We start from the raw sequence: 20,092 nt of genomic DNA, 5'->3' as shown, positions 1-20,092 counted from the left end.
ACAATAACAAAAGAGGGAAAAACTACGAGATACAAAGACAAAAAAGATGAGCACGAACAGCTTGGGCCTGCAGTCAGACTCCATAGTTCTTTCTGGAGATGGAGAGCCCTTTTCTATTAAGTCTTTTTCAGTTGTCTTGGGTCGTTTGTGGAGAAGAGCCAGGTTATTCGGGGTGGAAATTTGCATTGTGTCTCACCGTCTCCGGTTCTGCGAGCTCTGCTCAGCCTTCCTTCACGCAGATCTTTTCAGGTTCTTCTGAAATCTGCCCGCTCGTGTTTCTCAGCACGGTAATATTCCGTGACGCTCATGCACGACACCGTGTTCAGCCGTTTCCCAGTTGGTGAGCGGCCCCTCCATTTCCAGTTCTTTGCCACCCCAAAAAGAGCCGCTGTGAACGTTTTTGTCCGCGGGGGTCCTTTCCCCTTTTGGGATCTCTTTGGGATCCAGGCCCAGGCATGGCTATCGCTGGGTGAGTTGAGGACTCTCTGGGCGTAGTTCCAAACTGCTCTCCCGAATGGTTGGGCGCGCTAGTGTTTGGCTTCCTAATAGCACCATCACCTACCAATGCAGAAGGGCACCCCGGGCTTGCCTCGGAGCTCCGCCCCATTTACCGGAGGGTCCCGTTCACGAGCGAGCAGCCAGAAGAAGGGGCGCCCCGTGTTTCTGCCGGGAACCCGCACAGATAATCGGTTGGTCGTGCACGTTTAGCGCTACAAACTGTTATGTTATAAATCATAGGTTCAAAGCTGGCAGGCAGCCTTCGCTCAGCTTTATTGTGTGGTTGAGAAAACCGAGACTGCGCCTTAGAAAGGCTCCGCGGGGGCTGACTGCCGGTCCGGCATTCCCTGCGTTGTGCCGTTCTCTTTCCCTAAGCCGACGGGGAGGGCCGGCTTTCAGGATGGGCCTTCCATCATGTTCTTCTCTTTCTAAGCTGGAGCTTCTGGAGAAAGGCGAGCCCTGCCTTCTTTGATTTGGTTTGTAGCTCTCACCAAAATCCATTCCAAAAGTTTCCAAAACACCGAGGGCGGCAGCCGGGTGACCGGCCCCGGGCTGGAGACGACGCCCTAGATTCTCCTCATCCCAGGGGGGGATTTCCTCCTGGAAGAGCCCCTTCTGCCAGTGAAACGGAGGACCCAAACATCCGTGCCTCCTTACCTCCAATAGAAAGGCCTATTAAAGTGCTCGGTTAGGTAAAAGCTGGTCTAATGCTCACGGTTGTGGTCCGGACGCTTTCCTCAGACAGCCCCGGCTGCCCCCTGCAGCCTGTGGCCCCGGCCTGCCTGAGCCCCACGTGGGCCCTGCAGCAGAGCCTGGCCGCTCCTTGCTGGGGATGGCTCCCGGCCTTTGGCTTTCTTAGTTTGCCTCTTAGCCGTGTCCTTCATGACCCAACAACCCCTCCACTGCAGAGGGGGAGGAAAGCGGGGAGCTTGTGAATGGGACCAGCGCTCGCACGGAGGGGCTCGGAGAGCCTGAGACGTTCCCTGAGATGCCTGCCGGCGTCCGGGCTCTTGATACCCTGTGTTGTTTCCTCTAAAAGGCCGCCAGGCTGGCGAGACCAGGGCTCCCTTAGGTGGATGCCGCCCACATTCTGGGGAGACGGGCTGGCTCTTCCCTCGAGGAGCCTGCGGCCCAACACCCAGGTGGCCACGAGGGGGCGGGACGGGGGGCGGAGCGCGGAGGTCCTGCGAGATGTCGGCAGAGATGGGGATGACGGGCTGCAGGGTACCTGACGGCGAGTGGGCAAGGAAGGCTGGGAAAGCCAGCCAAGACTTGGGCAGGGGGCGCTGGAGCTAGAATGCCAACCCGCCAGAGTGGTGCCTTAAGAGAGGATCAGAGAGTGACTCTAGTGTCCGAGTGAGCGGCGTGATGGACCCTCATCCCTGCGGCCTAGACCCCCGGAAGGGCGGCGTTGCAGGGAATTTCATTTGGAGCAAACATTGGGGAAGAGCCAGCCGGGTCAGTGGAGAGACCCACGCCAAGAGTTCGTCCTCTTTGTTTATGCCATGGCCCCTTCTGCCGTCTCGTAGAGCAAAGTGAAAAACTGTAGAAAGTCATCAAAGCTGTGAGCGTGTGACCGTGCGCGTGTAGCAGCTCACCCACCCTGCGGGGGGAACGCCCTGCGGGGTCAGCCTCCTTCAGCAGCGGGCCCTACAGCGGCGCCTCGGGGTCAGCCTCCTTCAGCGGGCCCTACAGCTGCGCCTCGGGGTCAGCCTCCTTCAGCGGGCCCTACAGCTGCGCCTCGGGGTCAGCCTCCTTCAGCGGGCCCTATGGCTGCGCCTCGGGGTCAGCCTCCTTCAGCGGGCCCTATGGCTGCGCCTCGGGGTCAGCCTCCTTCAGCGGGCCCTATGGCTGCGCCTCGGGGTCAGCCTCCTTCAGCGGGCCGGACAGCTGCGCCTCCAGCCATGGCGCCCGTGGCTTAGGAGAAGGAGTGAGGGACGTCGGTTTGGAAAAAGAGGCGGCTCCCGGGGGAGTGACCGTGGTCTGTGGCCCTCGGAGGCGCTCTCATGGGGAGGCGCTCTCATGGGGAGGCCCCCGGGCAGAGCCAGAGGCAGGCGCTGAGAACAGAAACAAGGAGCCTTACGGAATGGGGGCGTCGGAAGCCCCGTCCTGCACGTGCTAGGAAGAGACCGCGGGGCGCTTGTCGGAATTTCTGCGAGGGGGAATCCCAGAGCTCGTGGACCTCGAACTTGGAGTGCGAAGGGTTCCAGAGCAGTGACTCATGCGGTTGGCACAGAACACATGCACAGAAATGGGATCAGCTTGGAGGAGGGGAGAAGGGAAAACCTGTTCTTAGCATTATTTATGATTACAAAAAGCTAAAAAGGAAAAGAAAAAAACAACCGAAAATCTGTTTTCTCGTGGATTGTAGCGTGTAAGGGTGCGTTATTTTATAGCCACACCGAGGCTGGGACTCGATCTTTGACATCTTTGTCTGCAGGAAGCTGCTTTTTGAAGAAAGTCCCTCCACCAGTGCGGGCAGTGGCTCCCTGTAATTGATCATTTGGGGGCTTGCCCAGAGCGCCGTTCCAGTGACTTGTCCAGGACCACCCAGCAGTTCGGTGTCGGAGCATGGGGTCTTCGCGGTTTCAGGGCCAGCTCTCCACCCGTGAGCCACACTGCCTTCTGTAGAGAGTTTGATGGGGAAAATTCAGAGACACTTAAAGAGAAAAGTTTTAGAGATTGAGCAAAAACCAACACAAAACAGACACTGAAGCACGGATAGAAAGCGGTCTGGCCGGCCAGCGGCGCGGACCCCGTTCCGGCCAGTGCATTGATCATCATTAAGCCCCCGCCGTGGTGTCGGGCGCTGCGCTCGGCTCTGGATCCACAGGATCAAAATGGCGCCTCTGCTCTCCTGCAGGGAAGGGAGGAGGACACACCCATAAATAAAGGGGGCACTTGAGCAGAGCCTTGAAAAAAGTGACTTAGGAAGAGAACGTAGGGAAGAAATGCACTCCGGGCTGGGGTGAGCCTGCGGGGGGCAGGAGATGGAATGTCCTCGGGGGGTGGCCGGGCGCCCGCTCGGCCGGAATGTGGCGGGTGAGGGGGGTAAGGGCAGCCCCCCGAAGAGTCAAGTTGAAGGGCACTCCCCACCTTTTTGTTAAACATCGTAAACAGAAAAACAAAACTAAATCTGTACGGTGGCTTGGGGGGGGGCCTGCCGATATTTAGGGCCAAGCTCGGGAGCTGGGCAAGAGAAGGCTCGAGGGCCGGAGCTGGAACGTATCGGCTGTTAGTGTGAGAAAGGAGACTGGTGGGAAGGGAGAGGGTCTGAAAATAGGGAATACTCTGAAGGGATCCTAAGTGATCCTGGGAATGAACTGGACATGGAAGTCGAGAAGAAGGGGTCCCAGAACCTGGAGGTTTTCAGCCTGGCGGACGGCTGGATCCTCGAAGTGCCCGCGACCGGGAAGGAAGCCATGATTTCTGCCAGGGCCCGTGGGTGAGATTTTTAGGAGGCTTCTTTAAAAACAAGTTCAGGACTGCGCACTCTCTCTCTTTGGGCCTTCCCCTCGGGAAGGCCGCCTGAGGCCTCGATGCCTTTCTCCCCAGCACATGCTGCCTCTGCCCTCGAGGGTGTCTGGCCCATGAGCTGCGGGCACCTCCCTGGTGCCAGGCCCTGGTGGGAGGGGCCTCCCCCCACCCTGCAGTTAGGCAGCCCTGGCCCGGCCTCCCCATGACGTGTCTGTCACTGATGCAAGAAACCCCCTTCCTTAGGCAGGAAACCGGTTTTAAGCCGTCCCCGGAATAAGCCCGTCAGCGGGCTCGGTGGGGACGCTCCCTTGCCTCGACCAAGTCAGAATCCCGCACTTCCCTGTTGGCTCGTGAAGACCGGAGGCGCGTCCTGGTCAGAGAACGAGGCCTTTTGCTTCATCGGGGATCGCATCGGATTCAGGGCCCCCTCCTTTGACTCTGGAGGCGTTTGAGCCGGTGCCTCCAGCCTTCTTGTGGCAGGTGGCTCCCAGCATCCCTCGGGGGAGCTGTCGGGCCCGCCTCGCTGGACGGTGCAGTGAGAAGGGCCGGTTCGGGCCTTTGGCTCCTTTAAAGTTTGGACTCGGACGGAGCGGGAAGGAAGCTCTCTGGCGAGTAGGGAGCGGGGAAGAAGACGACGTTGGAGGGGACGGCCCGTCGTGGGACTCCGTGGAGAGTGCTCCCCCCGCACCGGTGTCCAGAGTGATGGAATGCCCCCGTCCCGTGAGGGGTCGGTGGAGAATTCCGGCCCCCACAAATAGAGCGCCGCGTTTCCTCAGCCTCAGTGCTAGAATCACTTAGCCGTGACTTATAACCCACTTTCTCCTTCCCCTCCTCGGACACCGGAGCATCCTCGGGGTTTTCCCCGACAGCCTCCCCCAGGGTCAGCAGGATACACGCCGCTCTCCGGGGGTGATGGGGCCGCCGTGAGATGGACCTGGGTGCCGAGCAGGTTCAGAAGGTTGTTCCAATTTGGGGTGACAGCGATTGACCCTCGAGGGTCATTTCTTTTCAGGACAAAACCCATTTCTTTAAGGCTTCCGGCTTCCTGAGGAGGTGGCGGGTCTTTGGAAGCGGGCGGTCGGCGGAGGGAAATTCTGCGTCCTCGGTGGCCCGCGGTCTCTGGCCCTCCGTGCTCCCGGGGCGTCAGGGACGGAATAGCCCGCGGGGAGTGGGATTTCAGAGCCCCCGCCACGAGACTCGGGGCTCGCCGAGGACGGGCTGTGGTCGAGCCGAGAACATGGCCGTGAATTCACAGACTCCTCCTTTTAAAGGCGTTCTTAGAGCCGGTTCGGGGTAGCTGACAAGCCCGTGTCTTAACCCGATCTGCCCGGATTCGTCTTGTCCGCCATCCCCCCTCCTCCGATCTCTCGGGCCGAGCCCTCCTTGTGGCCCACGCCCTGCTGGGAGAGCCCCGGCCTCTGGCCCCGGGAACCTGGCCTGGCTCACCCTGTGGAAGGGAGGGAGGGGACTCGCCGGGAAACTTCGCCGCAGACACTTAGGGGAGGGGGCCCGAGGCCGCTCCTGCTCTTCTAACCCGGGAGGGCTCTCCGCCCCGCCCGGCAAGGGCCGGGGGGTTCTGTGCCCGGGGTCGGCACGCAGGGCCACGTGGGGGGGGGGGAGGGGTGCTCCTGGGGGCAGGGAGGAGGGAGAAAGCCCCAAGTGAGCCCGTCTCTTTGTTTCTGCTTCCAGAAAGAAGACACGGCTCCTCCAACAAGCCCCCCCTGACGGCGCCGCCCTCGGCCCTGTACTCCTTCTTCTCTTCCCTGACAAAAAGCAAAGGCGGCGGCCGGGCCGGCGGAGGCGGCGTCGGCGCAGCCTCGTCCTCCTCCAAGCTGCTGAAACCTCCCAAAGACAGGCCGCAGCTCGGCGGGAACGGCAGGCCGGCAACGGCGGCGCAGCACGGCCGGGCCCCCCCTGAAAAAATGTGAGTATGTTCTCTACGCCGTCTGGGGGGAGGCTGGGGGCGGGGGGTGGCCCGAGGCACTGCCCGTCTCTGCGCCCCTGGAGGTTTGGGGGGGGCCGGGGACACTGCCCCCTGCAGGGAGGCCGTCTGGAGAGGCCCCGCAGCGAGGGGCCCGAGCGGTCACAAGCCATAAAAGCGGTGACGTTTGCTGGAGCTGCGCTAAAATTCACCCGTCGGTAACCCTCTAGTCAAAACCACGTGTGAAACAAGGCTTTTAAAGGGCAGAGAGATTCTCTGTGCGGGGGGCACGCTCCCGTGACTCGGCTGTTCCTTCACTAACGGCCTCCCAGGGGGCCCTGGCAACCCCCTTAGCCTCGCTTGAATCATTTTGCTGTGACTGCAAACCTCTGTAACTAAGGGGGCGTTTCTCCCAGTTGTGCTGAATTGGGGAGGCTTTTCTGTCTTGTTATCTTTTTAAGAACCTCGTTTTTAAGGAAGTTGTTCCCATGGGGATTCTCCAGGAGGTCTCGCTGGCTTCTTATGACTTGGGGGGTTTGATCCACAAGTTGCCCACACAGAAGCCCGCCCCCTGGAGGTGGGCAGCTCCCCTGTGCCTCCCACCGCACCACACGGCTTTGGGTCTGGGGGCTTTTTACCCAGAATTCAGCTGGGCCTGGTGTGTGTTTCCTGATGGCATCTCCCTGGGATGGCACCTCCAAGAGCGCTTTCCCTCCGGCCTGCTGGTGGTTCAGAAACACTTCCCGAGCAGCCCCTCACTCCCTGCCCGTTTTCCTTTTTGTTTCCGTCACTGGTAGCTTGACGCCTTCGGTCAAGGTGGAGAAGATTCACCCAAAGATGGACGGAGCGCTACTGAAAACTGCTCTCGGGTCGGCTGGCTCTGCTCCTGTGACTTCCTCCATCAAGACTGGCCTTAATTGTCCCTCGATACCAAAGCCACCCTTGCCTTCCCCTGGACACATCCTGAACGGTCAAGGCCTTTTTCCTGCCCCTCCAACTTTGGAAAAGAAGTCAGAAGATCATTCCAATAACAGGAAATTTCTACATAAGAGATTATCAGGTAACGCTGTGCCTGCTGCTCTCCCCCTCCTCCCTGTTCTTCAGTCAGGAGGGCACCGTCCTTCCCGTCGAGGCCCCACGTGCCTCCGGGGCTGGCGGCCATTCTCGCGGCCCTGGGGCCGTGGCCCTGGCTTTCGGCTTTTGGGTCGTGGAGGTTTGATTTTCTAGTTGGACCTGGCACCCCCACAGCAGGAGGAAATCGCCTTTGTAGAAACTTCTGGCTAATGCAGAGCAGCCCCTCCCACCCCACCCCCTGCGGTCTGAGAGCTTTGCCCCAGGGAGTGCTGACCACACAGCTCGGGCCGCCCGGCCTCTGGCAGCCTCTGGCGGCCTTCCGCCGTCTGCGCCCCACGGCCTCCCCCAGGTGACAGAGCCCGAGGTGTCCTGGTGAGGAAGGCTGGGCCAGCGTTTCCAGGGCCTTTGTGCAGCGAGGAGAAGCTGCTGTGTGGATCCTTCTCCTTGAGAGAGAGAGGGGAGAACGGGGCGGGGGGGGGTCTGAGAGAGGAAGAGACAGAGACAGAGAGGGAGAGACTGAATAGTGCGAGAGATGGAGAGACATAGGGAGGGAGGAGAGATGGAGAGAGACAGAGACAGAGAGGGAGAGACTGAATAGTGCGAGAGATGGAGAGACATAGGGAGGGAGGAGAGATGGAGAGAGACAGAGAGGGAGGGAGAGACTGAATAGTGTGAGAGATGGAGAGACATAGGGAGGGAGGAGAGATGGAGAGAGACAGAGAGGGAGGGAGAGACTGAATAGTGCGAGAGATGGAGAGACATAGGGAGGGAGGAGAGATGGAGAGAGACAGAGAGGGAGGGAGAGACTGAATAGTGCGAGAGATGGAGAGACATAGGGAGGGAGGAGAGATGGAGAGAGACAGAGAGGGAGGGAGAGACTGAATAGTGCGAGAGATGGAGAGACATAGGGAGGGAGGAGAGATGGAGAGAGACAGAGAGGGAGGGAGAGACTGAATAGTGCGAGAGATGGAGAGACATAGGGAGGGAGGAGAGATGGAGAGAGACAGAGACAGAGAGGGAGAGACTGAATAGTGCGAGAGATGGAGAGACATAGGGAGGGAGGAGAGATGGAGAGAGACAGAGACAGAGAGGGAGAGACTGAATAGTGCGAGAGATGGAGAGACATAGGGAGGGAGGAGAGATGGAGAGAGACAGAGACAGAGAGGGAGAGACTGAATAGTGCAAGAGATGGAGAGACATAGGGAGGGAGGAGAGATGGAGAGAGACAGAGACAGGGAGAGACTGAATAGTGAGAGAGATGGGGAGACAGGGAGGGAGGAGAGATGGAGAGAGACAGAGACAGAGAGGGAGAGACTGAATAGTGCGAGAGATGGAGAGACATAGGGAGGGAGGAGAGATGGAGAGAGACAGAGACAGAGAGGGAGAGACTGAATAGTGCGAGAGATGGAGAGACATAGGGAGGGAGGAGAGATGGAGAGAGACAGAGACAGAGAGGGAGAGACTGAATAGTGCGAGAGATGGAGAGACATAGGGAGGGAGGAGAGATGGAGAGAGACAGAGACAGAGAGGGAGAGACTGAATAGTGCAAGAGATGGAGAGACATAGGGAGGGAGGAGAGATGGAGAGAGACAGAGACAGGGAGAGACTGAATAGTGAGAGAGATGGGGAGACAGGGAGGGAGGAGAGATGGAGAGAGACAGAGACAGAGAGGGAGGGAGAGACTGAATAGTGCGAGAGATGGAGAGACATAGGGAGGGAGGAGAGATGGAGAGAGACAGAGAGGGAGGGAGAGACTGAATAGTGCGAGAGATGGAGAGACATAGGGAGGGAGGAGAGATGGAGAGAGACAGAGACAGGGAGAGACTGAATAGTGAGAGAGATGGGGAGACAGGGAGGGAGGAGAGATGGAGAGAGACAGAGACAGAGAGGGAGGGAGAGACTGAATAGTGCGAGAGATGGAGAGACATAGGGAGGGAGGAGAGATGGAGAGAGACAGAGACAGAGAGGGAGAGACTGAATAGTGCGAGAGATGGAGAGACATAGGGAGGGAGGAGAGATGGAGAGAGACAGAGACAGGGAGAGACTGAATAGTGAGAGAGATGGGGAGACAGGGAGGGAGGAGAGATGGAGAGAGACAGAGACATCCAAGAAAGGGAGGGAGAGGGAAAGAGATGATGGAGGGAGGGAAGGAGACAGACAGAATTAGGGAGGAGGAGAGAGTGGGGGAGGTAGAGACACCGAGACCATCACTGGCGCAGGACTGCTTCCTTCTCCTTCCTCCATGGGGGTCACGGACCTCCAAGGCAATGAATCCGACCCTGTTATTTTACAGAGGAGGAAATTGAGTCCCAAGGAGGGAAGAGTCTTGGAGAAAACAAAGGGACGGGTCTTGTTTCCCTTCGACCAATAGGTGGATTGATTAGCTTTGCCTGGCAGAGAGAGGGCTCTGTAGCTCAAAGGCAGCCAGTGGTCTTGCCACTGAAGGGGGGTGTCCCCGGTCTGGGAGCACCGCGGGCTCATGCAATGTGTCTGTGTCTTCCCGACAGAGAGAGAGTTTGATCCTGACATATATTGTGGTGTCATTGATGTGGAGACCAAGAAGCCGTGCACTAGGTCTTTGACATGCAAGGTAGGCCACCCTCTCCCCGCCTCGCCGTGAATCCGAGGGGCCCCTCCCCGCCCCCGCGGTCCCGCGCTCTGGGAGGGTGAGCCCGGGCTCAGGGAGAGCCCCCCCCTCCTCCTCGCCCTCCTGGGCTGTCCCCCGTAGAGCGCCGGGATCCTCTTGCAGAAGTTAAAGTGGGAGGTTCATGTCTTCGGACTGCTCTGCCCCGCGCCTCGAGCCGTCCCAGCAGAATTCTTCGAGCGTCCGGCCGCCTTTCTCCCCTCGTTCCCGTCGGCCCGGGCCCGAGCCCATCGGGAGCAGAGCCCTCTGCCCTCCGCCTCGATGCGCCTTCAGTGCTGGAACACGGCGTAACGTGCCGCCAGGCCGGCTTCCTCCCGGTAGCGTCTGCTCCGCGGCCTCGGCTGTGGAGGAGAGAAGCTGGCCCGGGTGTCAGGGACCGCTGAGACCCGGGCGGGTGTCTAGGAACGGAAGGCCTTCGCCGGGCGGTGCCCGTGGCTCCTGTCCCCGGAGGCACAGAGCGTGGATGGCAGCCGCCGAGGGACGCCCTCCGCCCGCCCGGGGTTCTCTCCCTCCAAGCAGCTGCAGCCCCGTCTCCGGACGCCCAGGGACGGCGCGCCGTGAGCCAGTCACCGAGCTTCTTTCACGAGGCCCCTAATATTGGCCTGGGCCCCGCACGGGGCGACGTCGGGCCTCTCCTGCCCAAGCAGGCCGGCTGCCTCGGCAACCGCTCAGAGGTCAGATTCTGGGGGAAGCCCCGATTCTTTGGCTCCGTCTCGGTTTGCCGATTTCTTTGCCCTTTACTTACGTCTTCGGCCCCTGGTCGGCCTTTCAGGCCCTCACTCCGCCCTTCAGGACGCCCGGCGGTCCGTTCCCTTACAGACCGGGCCACTTCTCCTTCCCGGGCCTCTCACTTAGCTCCCTCTGTCAGAATTTGACCCAGAATCTGCAGGCGTTTTTGCCAGCTGCCCTCCCCCTCAGAAGTATCTGTGCGTTTGGCGCGTGACCCCGTCTCCTGCAGGAACGCGCTTTGGCGGCAGCCCGCTCTCGGGGTCTCTCTGGGTCTCCCCAACCCTCCTGTAAAAAGCCTTCCCTTGGCCCTGGGTCTCGTCCAGCTGCTGGGTCATCGCCGTCGCCCCTCCGTGGTCTGTCCCCAGTGCCAGCCACTTCTTGGCGTCTTCTCTCTTCTCAGGCCCCCTACTGAGCTGCTTTCCTCTGCCGGCCAAGAGGGCCATCTTTGTCCTCCTCCTGCTTGACTTTGCTTCTGGACGTGGCTCTGTTGACCGCCCCTTCCTTCGGCCTGTCCTTGCAGGTGCAGAGGTTCCGCCCTGCTCTGGTTCTCTTCCTCTGTCTCCTCCGCTGGCTTGTCCTCCTCTTCCTTATTCCTTCAGGTGGGTGCTCCCCAAGGTTCTCTCCCCCCGACCCCCAACCCGGCCCCCTCAGGCTTGAGCTCCACAGCCACCTCTGCAGCGGGTCACTGGACCTCTTCCATGCCTCAGATCAAGTTTGTCTTCCTCCCTGAGCTTGTTCCTCCTTCCCGCTGGAGTCTCTGTCCGTGGCTTCACCAGCCAGCCACGTTGTCCCCTTAGCTTTCCCGGCCACGCCGTCGCCTCATCCACCGTGCCCCCCATTTCTGTCTCTCACCTTCCTTCTCTCCTCTCGGGGCTCGCTCCCCCCACTTCGTTACCGGCTGCTCAGGAAGCAAAGGTTGTGAATGGTGGAAGGAGGGGGGACTGGGGGCCGGGCTGCGGGAGTATCTGGGCCCGGGGCTGGCTCGGGGAGTTAGACCCGGTGGGTGCCCGGGACAGGAGCTTGAGCCAGGGCTGGACAGGGAGGTCGCAGCCTTGAGGATCCAGCCCAGGCAGTGTCTGTCTGCTTCCCCGGGGGATGGGAGGCCCATAGACAGGGACCATGGGCAGACCGTGTCCCAGGAAGGTGACTTTGGCTGCGTGTGGGAGGTTGGAGACAGAAGGGAGAGAGGCCGGGGGGCGGCTGTTCGGGGGCCTCCCCGCTCGCTAAGAGACGGCTCTGGGGGACCAGATGAGATAGAGGGAGGCTCAGTGACTGGCGAAATCAGGAACGTGACGAGTCAGGCTTTGCAGGGCCCGAACGGGCTGAAGGAGATTTCGGTCTTTCCAAATGAAAACTTCGGCCGAATTCGCCCCTGCCTTGTAAACTTGGCATTTGAAACACGGCAGGCGGACATGGCTGTGTTTGGGCCAGCCTTTCCTCACGCTCGGGCCCCTAAAGCCCCACGCCTGCCCCTCCGGCTCGCGGCTGGCTTTGATGGCGAGCGCCGGGCAGAGATGGCCTGTCCCGCAGCTCTCTCCTAGCTGAGTCGGCGCTCCGTGATCCTGGGCAGGTGTGGGACGGGCCACACGCTCTGGAGGCGCCGCCGCCCTTCCGACGTGGAGGAAGCTCCCAGGCCACAGGGACGGTGGGTCTGGCCGCGAGGGCCCCAGAGTGGGGGAAGGCTGCAAAGCGCACTCCGGCTTGGGGAGCAGCAAGCTTTTTACTGGTTCTCTGAGCGGTGAATGATGAGGCCGGGAATGGAAGCCATTGCCATGAGGAAGAGGGATTAACCAGGAGCCCCAGCTGTCCCGGGCTGAGAGCAAGGACAGTAAGGAGGGCCGGTGGGAGCCGGGTCAGAAGTCGGGCCCCTTCCTTCCCGCGGGCCCGGATCCCTCCCTCCTCCTCTGTCACGCGGGGGGGGGGCCCAGGCGCTCTTGGTTCTGCGTCCCCTCCCGGTCCCTGGGGTCTCCTGCAGCGGGGAAAGAGCCCTGTGGGTCAGGCATGAAGGTGGCCGTGGACCCCTGCCCTCCAGGAGCTCACGCTCCCACACGGACATCAGGGAGAGGAGCAGCTTCTCCCTGGGAGGGCTGCTCAGGGAACGAGAGGAACCTGAGGGCCTCCGGCTTAGCCCGACGTCCCTGTGCTCTGCAAGGAGAGCGCTTTGGGCCCAGAGGGCAGAACAACACGGCGGACCCAGGCGAAGGCTGGCTGTGGACACAAGCACCCGCGCCGCCCGTGGGCAGGGAGGAAATCCAGAGCCCTGTGGCCCCAGAACACCTGAGGGCAGAGCAGGGCACCGGCGGCTGCGGGGATCAGACATGGAGCGCTTGCGTGGTCTGTGGTACAGCCTTGGGCTCCAGGATCTGGACAGGGGACTGCTTCCTCTCTGGCCTCCATCTCCTTCATCCTTCAGATGGGCTCCTAGGACTCGTGACCTCTGAGGACCAGCCTAGTTTTGCATCCGTGAGCCTTTGATCATGACTTTAAAAAGAAAATGAACTCGTACGTATTAGAAAAATTCAGCCGATCTTGGAGGAGCCCCAGTCCTAGAGCCCTGCCCGGGTTCAGTCAGGATGGCTCTCTCTGACCAGGTCCCCCCTTGGCAGGCCTTCCGCTGGCACAGGGAAGTGCGGCTCCACTTAGCCGAGCGTCACGGCGTTCTTGGGGACCGCGGCGGTGAGGGGGACCGCGTGGGCTGGCGCCTGGTTGATCAGAACCAAGGCTGAGGGAGCGTGCGCCTCCAGAGGAGGAGGAGACCTCCCTCGGGCCGTGGGGCGTCCTCAGCCAGCACTGCTGGGCGCCTGTCCTGTGCCGGGCCAGTCTGTGGGGGACGCCGGGCCCGCTTCTGCGGGTCAGGGCTGGGAAGATGCGAACGCGCACGCAGCCAGAATCGGGCCCTGCAGACGGGGACAGAGGCCGTCCTCGACCCCTGGCGCCCTCCAGGTCGCCCTTCGTGTGTCCGCCTTCTCCAGGGCCTTCCTACCGTGTGGCTCCCGGATTGGCCGCTTCCCTGGAGCCGGGATGGAAGAGAGGTTGGATCTGGGAGGCCTCGACCGGCCGGAACGCCGGCAGTACCTCAGGAGGGTGCAGGAGGAGACTCCAGAGCTCCGCCCCACGAAGGCATGGCTGTGTTGTCTGGTTCGAGCGGGGTCAGTGGGCAAAGCGGCGGATGAGCCTGGCCCCAGAAGCGCGGGCCGAGTGTCCTGGGCAGTCCCAGGTGCCCCCTGATAGGGCCTAGGTAACGTGGAGGACGCCCAGAGCTGGGGAAGACGGCAGATGCCCTATGATGCCCAGTGACGCGGGCACGGGAAAGCCAGATGCCGAGTGTCTTGGGGCATCTAGAGGCAACTAGGTGGCCCAGCGAGTAGAGCCCAAGGTCAGGAGGACACGAGTTCAAATCCAGCCTCAGTGTGAACTGTGTGGCTTTGGGCGTGTCACTTACCTGCTGCCTGCCTCAGTTTCCTCAGATGTAAAGTGAGCTGTGGTCATTGTACTTGCCCCCGAGATGGCACTTGGCAGTGTGCCCGGCACAGAGCAGCCACTTAGAGGGGGTCGCAGCTGCGTTGTTTACAATGGGCAGAGCAAAGGGGAAGCCTTGTGGCCGCCCGCGCTGTCCAGAGGTGGAGTGGGGCCCTCGGGGAGGCTTTGTGCGCCTCCTTATCGGAGGGTGTCGGGGCGTGACGGGGAGGGTCACTGCAGCTCTCCAAAGGACTCGGGGGTCCGAGACCCCCTGCCGCCCACGGCGGCTCCTGCCGGACCGCCTCGCCGGGCCTTTTCCGTCAGCTGAGTCCTTCGTTGGAGGAGTTCTGGGCCCTTCCCTCCTGGGCGTTGCCGGGGCGGCGGGGCGGGCGCATCCCCGCGGCCTCCTTGTTCCTGCCTCTCACCCCTTCTGGTCACCTGGACTTTCGGCAGTTCTGAGATCGCGTGAAAGGTGGCCCCGGGTGGCGTCCCGGCTGTGGCCAGTGCTGCCCAGATGGCCGTCCCGGGGGGTGTGCTCCGGGGCACCTGAGGAACTTCTCGCCAGCTTTCTGGGGTGCGGTGGGGCTGGGCGTTGGGAAGGGCCTTCAGAAAGGGGGCCGGCCTTTGGGGCCTCTGAGCCAGGACCGCCCGGGCCCCCCGCTGGCACCTCCCGCAGCGCCCGCTCTGGGCCCGTCCCCGCCTCCAGCGTCCCTCGCCGGAGCCTTTTCCAGAGAAGGGGCCTCCAGGCTTTGCTGCCCTTTTCTCAGGACCCCGTTTGCCCCCCCGGCCCCGGGAGGGGCGTTTGCTCTCCTTGGCCTTGTTCCCACTTCCCCGCTGCCGCTCCGGCTGTTTGCCAACCCCAGACTTCCACTGGGCTCCACCGAGGTGGTTTTCCCAGTCGTCCGAGGCGGGCCCCGAGGTGGCTGAAAACTCTGGGCTCGTGCCAGGGACACGGCCCTTCTTCCTCGTCCGCACACCGGCCGGCACGTTCCCGTGGCGGGGACTTTAGCCCCTCGGATTGTCTTCCTTCTGAGGAAGGGAAAAGTGTGTCCTTGGGGGCCATGGCGGCTTGTCAGAGGCGCCGCTTCAGGCTCTGGGCTCCGGGCTCCAGGTTCTGGGCTCCGGATTCTGGGCTCCGGGCTGTAGATTCTGGGCTCCCGGCTCTGGTTCCAGACTCCGGGTTCTGGGCTCCCGGCTCTGGTTCCAGACTCTGGGCTCCGGGCTCTGGGCTCCAGGTACCAGGTTCTGGCCTTCGGGCTCCCGGCTCTGGTTCCAGACTCTGGGCTCCGGGCTCTGGGCTCCAGATTCTGGGCTCCGGGCTGTAGATTTTGGGCTCCCGGCTCTGGTTCCAGGCTCTGGGCTCCAGATTCTGGGCTCTGGGCTGTAGATTCTGGGCTCCCGGCTCTGGTTCCAGACTCTGGGCTCCGGGCTCTGGGCTCCAGGTACCAGGTTCTGGCCTTCGGGCTCCCGGCTCTGGTTCCAGACTCTGGGCTCCGGGCTCTGGGCTCCAGATTCTGGGCTCCGGGCTATAGATTCTGGGCTCCCGGCTCTGGTTCCAGGCTCTGGGCTCCAGGTACCAGGTTCTGGCCTTTGGGCTCCTGGCTCTGGTTCCAGACTCTGGGCTCCAGGCTCTGGGCTCCGGGCTCTGGGTTCCAGGTACCAGGTTCTGGCCTTCGGGCTCCCGGCTCTGGTTCCAGACTCTGGGCTCCCGGCTCTGGTTCCAGGCTCTGGGCTCCGGGCTCTGGGCTCCAGATTCTGGGCTCCGGGCTGTAGATTCTGGGCTCCCGGCTCTGGTTCCAGACTCTGGGCTCCAGGCTCTGGGCTCCGGGCTCTGGGCTCTGGGCTCCAGGTACCAGGTTCTGGCCTTCGGGCTCCCGGCTCTGGTTCCAGACTCTGGGCTCCGGGCTCTGGGCTCCAGATTCTGGGCTCCGGGCTATAGATTCTGGGCTCCCGGCTCTGGTTCCAGGCTCTGGGCTCCAGGTACCAGGTTCTGGCCTTTGGGCTCCTGGCTCTGGTTCCAGGCTCTGGGCTCCGGGCTCTGGGCTCCAGGTACCAGGTTCTGGCCTTCGGGCTCCTGGCTCTGGTTCCAGACTCTGGGCTCCAGGCTCTGGGCTCCAGGTACCAGGTTCTGGCCTTCGGGCTCCCGGCTCTGGTTCCAGACTCTGGGCTCCCGGCTCTGGTTCCAGGCTCTGGGCTCCGGGCTCTGGGCTCCAGATTCTGGGCTCCGGGCTGTAGATTCTGGGCTCCCGGCTCTGGTTCCAGGCTCTGGGCTCCGGGCTCTGGGCTCCAGGTACCAGGTTCTGGCCTTCGGGCTCCTGGCTCTGGTTCCAGGCTCTGGGCTCCGGGCTCTGGGCTCCAGATTCTGGGCTCCGGGCTGTAGATTCTGGGCTCCTGGCTCTGGTTCCGGGCTCTGGGCTCCGGGCTCTGGGCTCCAGGTACCAGGTTCTGGCCTTCGGGCTCCTGGCTCTGGTTCCAGGCTCTGGGCTCCGGGCTCTGGGCTCCAGGCTCTGGGCTCCGGGCTGTAGATTCTGGGCTCCCGGCTCTGGTTCCAGGCTCTGGGCTCCGGGCTCTGGGCTCCAGGTACCAGGTTCTGGCCTTCGGGCTCCCGGCTCTGGTTCCAGGCTCTGGGCTCCGGGCTCTGGGCTCCAGATTCTGGGCTCCGGGCTGTAGATTCTGGGCTCCCGGCTCTGGTTCCAGACTCTGGGCTCCAGATTCTGGGCTCTGGGCTGTAGATTCTGGGCTCCCGGCTCTGGTTCCAGACTCTGGGCTCCAGGCTCTGGGCTCCAGGTACCAGGTTCCGGCCTTCGGGCTCCCGGCTCTGGTTCCAGACTCTGGGCTCCGGGCTCTGGGCTCTAGATTCTGGGCTCCAGGCTGTAGATTCTGGGCTCCTGGCTCTGGTTCCAGACTCTGGGCTCCGGGCTCTGGGCTCCAGGTACCAGGTTCCGGCCTTTGGGCTCCCGGCTCTGGTTCCAGGCTCCGGGCTCCAGATTCTGGGCTCCGGGCTGTAGATTCTGGGCTCCCGGCTCTGGTTCCAGGCTCCGGGCTCCAGATTCTGGGCTCCGGGCTGTAGATTCTGGGCTCCCGGCTCTGGTTCCAGGCTCTGGGCTCCGGGCTCTGGGCTCCGGTGGGGAGCTGTGTGTGAGCGCCCGGGGCCCTTGCCGGGACTTAGGAGAGCTTCTGTTCTGTTTGACTTGCAGACACATTCCTTAACCCAACGGAGGGCCGTCCAGGGGCGCAGAAAACGCTTCGACGTGTTGTTAGCCGAGCACAAAAACAAAAGCAGGGAAAAGGAGCTGCTCCGCCATCCCGAGCAGCCGCCGCCGCCGCCGCAGACGCCACCTCTCAGGGAACCACACGCCTCCCCCTCCAAAACGGCTCCGGAACTGCAGCCCAACTCCCACGGAGCGACTCCTGCAGAATCCAAGCCTTTAGTCTCTAATAAGCCCAGACCTCACAACCCCAGTCTTCCAAGGTCAGTAACGTCCTCGGCCCGCCTGGCGCCGGCGCCTCCATCTACCTGTGTAGGGACGGGGGCACGTGGCCGCGTCTTAGGATAGGGAGGGCTTCTGGCGCGGGGGTCGGACTTCAAGGCTTTAGGACAGGGGGCTGACCCGGTTTTGGGGGGCCTCGAGCACGTTCGCGCCCCTGGCTTTGGCGAGTGCGTCCAGGGCGCAGGGGCAGCTGATGCAGGGGTGTGGGCGTGGGCCATTTCGTCTGGCATGGCGAGCACAAGGTGGGGGGTCATGGGAAATGGGTAGGTGGGAGCCAGAAAATGCTCTCAGGGTCAGGGTCAGAGGAAGGAGGAGAAGGTCCAGGCTCCGGGGGATGAGCAGATGGGAGAGACGTGGGGAACGCTCAGGCCTGCTTAGTTAGAGCAAGAAAAGGGGGAGAGGGATGCAGCCGTCGATCCCGGGGGGTAAGGAGGGCAGAGGCAGGGGCATCGGCGGCCTGGAGCTCGGGAAAGATGAGGGCCGAAGGCCTCGGTTTGGGAGGAGTCCGAGCAGAGCTCCTGGTCGGGCCCGAGACCCCCAGGGAGTCCCAGGAAGAGGGGGGGAGACCGTGGAACCATTGAGAAGGTTGGTCTGTGTAGGGCGAGCCCACTGAGGTCACATAGGGCGCACGGGCAAGAAGCGGACAGAGGGGTGGGAGCCGCCGCCCGGGAGCCCGGGATGGGCCGGGCTGAGCCCTGGGCGCGCCGTGTGTGGCCTTGAATAGACTCGAGCATCTGCGTGTGGGTGACACGGGCGTGCGTCTGGAGAAAGGAGTCCCTCAGGTCCGGGTCCGCCCGGTGTGGATAGCTCACCATGGGAATTAGCACAGGGGCCTGCACAGACCGGAGGCCCGCGCCCCTGGGGGGCAGCAGCAGAGTGGAGGTCAGGAAAGTCTGGGGGGCAGCCCCCACGGAGCCCCCGGAAGGGAAGGGAAGCGTTCTGGTCCCTGAGCGGCAGGGCAGACTGTGGGGAGGCTCTGGACGCCCTCCGGGCCCCCAGATCGGGTTTGCCTTTCCTCGGCCTTCCTGGGCAGTGCGGAGCCCGGCAGGGTGTCCTCGGGCGCCGGCCCCCAGCTGCAGCCTCCCTGCCTCTTCTGCCCCTCCAGGCCTCCAGGCTTCCAGGCCCCGCCCGGCGGGAATGCCCCCTCCGACTCTCCCGCCGCCAATGAGTCTCCACACCCTCCCCTGCCTTCCACTGAGCCAGCGTCTCGGGCCTCCAGCGACGAGGGAGAAGGCGACGAAAAGGAGGAGTCCGCGGGGAAACTGGACTGTCATTACTCGGCTCACCATCCTCAGCCGGCCTCCGTAAGTTCTGGGTCCAGCCCGCCGGAGGGGCGGAGCAGGGTCCGGACGCTCCCCGCTGGCGCCGGGCCGGGGAAGGGCCCTGCGGGGCTGAGAGCCGCGGCGGTCAAGGCCTGTCCTTTAGGACTCGCTCCGTTTCCGGAGGAGTCGGCGCCCGGGGCCCAAGGCGTCCGACAGCTCTCATTGTCCCCTCTCTCTTTCAGTTTTGCACATTTGGTAGTCGCCAGATCGGAAGGGGCTACTTCGTCTTCGATAAGAGGTGGAACCATATCCGATGTGCCCTTAACTTTATGGTGGACAAGCATCTTAATTCCCAGATGTGGAAGTGAGTGCCTTTCTCTTTCCGCCGAGGGGGGCCCGAGGGGGGCTTCTGTTTGTTTCCTTTTCCCTTTTTTTTTCTATATTTTCATTCAAACAAAAATTCAGCCAGTAATTTAACAACGTGTCCTGGAGAAGAGTTTCTTGAAGCTGTAGTCCGCCCTCACGACCCGGGTTAAGGGGCCGGAGCCCACCCCCATCACGTGTCCGGGAAGCTGGGATTGCGCTGTATCCGACCCTGGGGCTGGGGCCGGGCCCAGGAAGAAGCAGCGGCTTCGTAGTTGAGGGTTCAAGCTCTTCTCTCTCCTGGATCTTAAGAGAGCGTGCCTCTTCGCAGGGTCAGGCCAGACAGGAAAAGACCCCCCAACTGTCGCTGAGAAGCCAGGCCGCCTGACCGCCAGGTCTTCTGCTCCCCTTCCTCCGCTCCCCTTCCTCCGCTCCCCTTCCTCCGCTCCCCTTCCTCCGCTCCCCTTCCTCCGCTCCCCTTCCTCCTCTCCCCTTCCTCCTCTCCCCTTCCTCCGCTCCCCTTCCTCCGCTCCCCTTCCTCCGCTCCCCTTCCTCCTCTCCCCTTCCTCCTCTCCCCTTCCTCCTCTCCCCTTCCTCCTCTCCCCTTCCTCCTCTCCCCTTCCTCCTCTCCCCTTCCTCCGCTCCCCTTCCTCCTCTCCCCTTCCTCCTCTCCCCTTCCTCCTCTCCCCTTCCTCCGCTCCCCTTCCTCCGCTCCCCTTCCTCCGCTCCCCTTCCTCCTCTCCCCTTCCTCCTCTCCCCTTCCTCCGCTCCCCTTCCTCCGCTCCCCTTCCTCCTCTCCCCTTCCTCCTCTCCCCTTCCTCCGCTCCCCTTCCTCCTCTCCCCTTCCTCCTCTCCCCTTCCTCCTCTCCCCTTCCTCCGCTCCCCTTCCTCCTCTCCCCTTCCTCCTCTCCCCTTCCTCCTCTCCCCTTCCTCCTCTCCCCTTCCTCCGCTCCCCTTCCTCCTCTCCCCTTCCTCCTCTCCCCTTCCTCCGCTCCCCTTCCTCCTCTCCCCTTCCTCCGCTCCCCTTCCTCCTCTCCCCTTCCTCCTCTCCCCTTCCTCCGCTCCCCTTCCTCCTCTCCCCTTCCTCCTCTCCCCTTCCTCCGCTCCCCTTCCTCCTCTCCCCTTCCTCCGCTCCCCTTCCTCCTCTCCCCTTCCTCCTCTCCCCTTCCTCCTC

The 20,092-nt window shown here is 62.5% G+C and overlaps 1 protein-coding gene across 14 annotated transcripts in view; it reads left to right on the top strand.

The window, feature by feature from the left end:
* The window catches only part of ATXN7 (ataxin 7), an 88,134-nt gene that overhangs the window by 59,558 nt on the left and 8,484 nt on the right, over positions 1 to 20,092 (top strand). For all 14 annotated transcript variants that reach the window (XM_074284185.1, XM_074284190.1, XM_074284187.1 and 11 more), the window contains 6 exons: positions 5,665 to 5,899; positions 6,694 to 6,956; positions 9,478 to 9,560; positions 17,000 to 17,274; positions 18,399 to 18,597; positions 18,798 to 18,919. In XM_074284185.1, the coding sequence (XP_074140286.1) occupies positions 5,665 to 5,899; positions 6,694 to 6,956; positions 9,478 to 9,560; positions 17,000 to 17,274; positions 18,399 to 18,597; positions 18,798 to 18,919 (1,177 nt within the window). The remainder of the gene's footprint in view (positions 1 to 5,664; positions 5,900 to 6,693; positions 6,957 to 9,477; positions 9,561 to 16,999; positions 17,275 to 18,398; positions 18,598 to 18,797; positions 18,920 to 20,092) is intronic.

The sequence above is a fragment of the Sminthopsis crassicaudata genome, chromosome 1 (genome assembly GCF_048593235.1).
Source record: "Sminthopsis crassicaudata isolate SCR6 chromosome 1, ASM4859323v1, whole genome shotgun sequence".
NCBI lineage: Eukaryota > Metazoa > Chordata > Mammalia > Dasyuromorphia > Dasyuridae > Sminthopsis > Sminthopsis crassicaudata.
The sequence above is the reverse complement of the archived record's forward strand: the minus strand, read 5'-3'. Positions and strand labels throughout refer to the sequence as shown.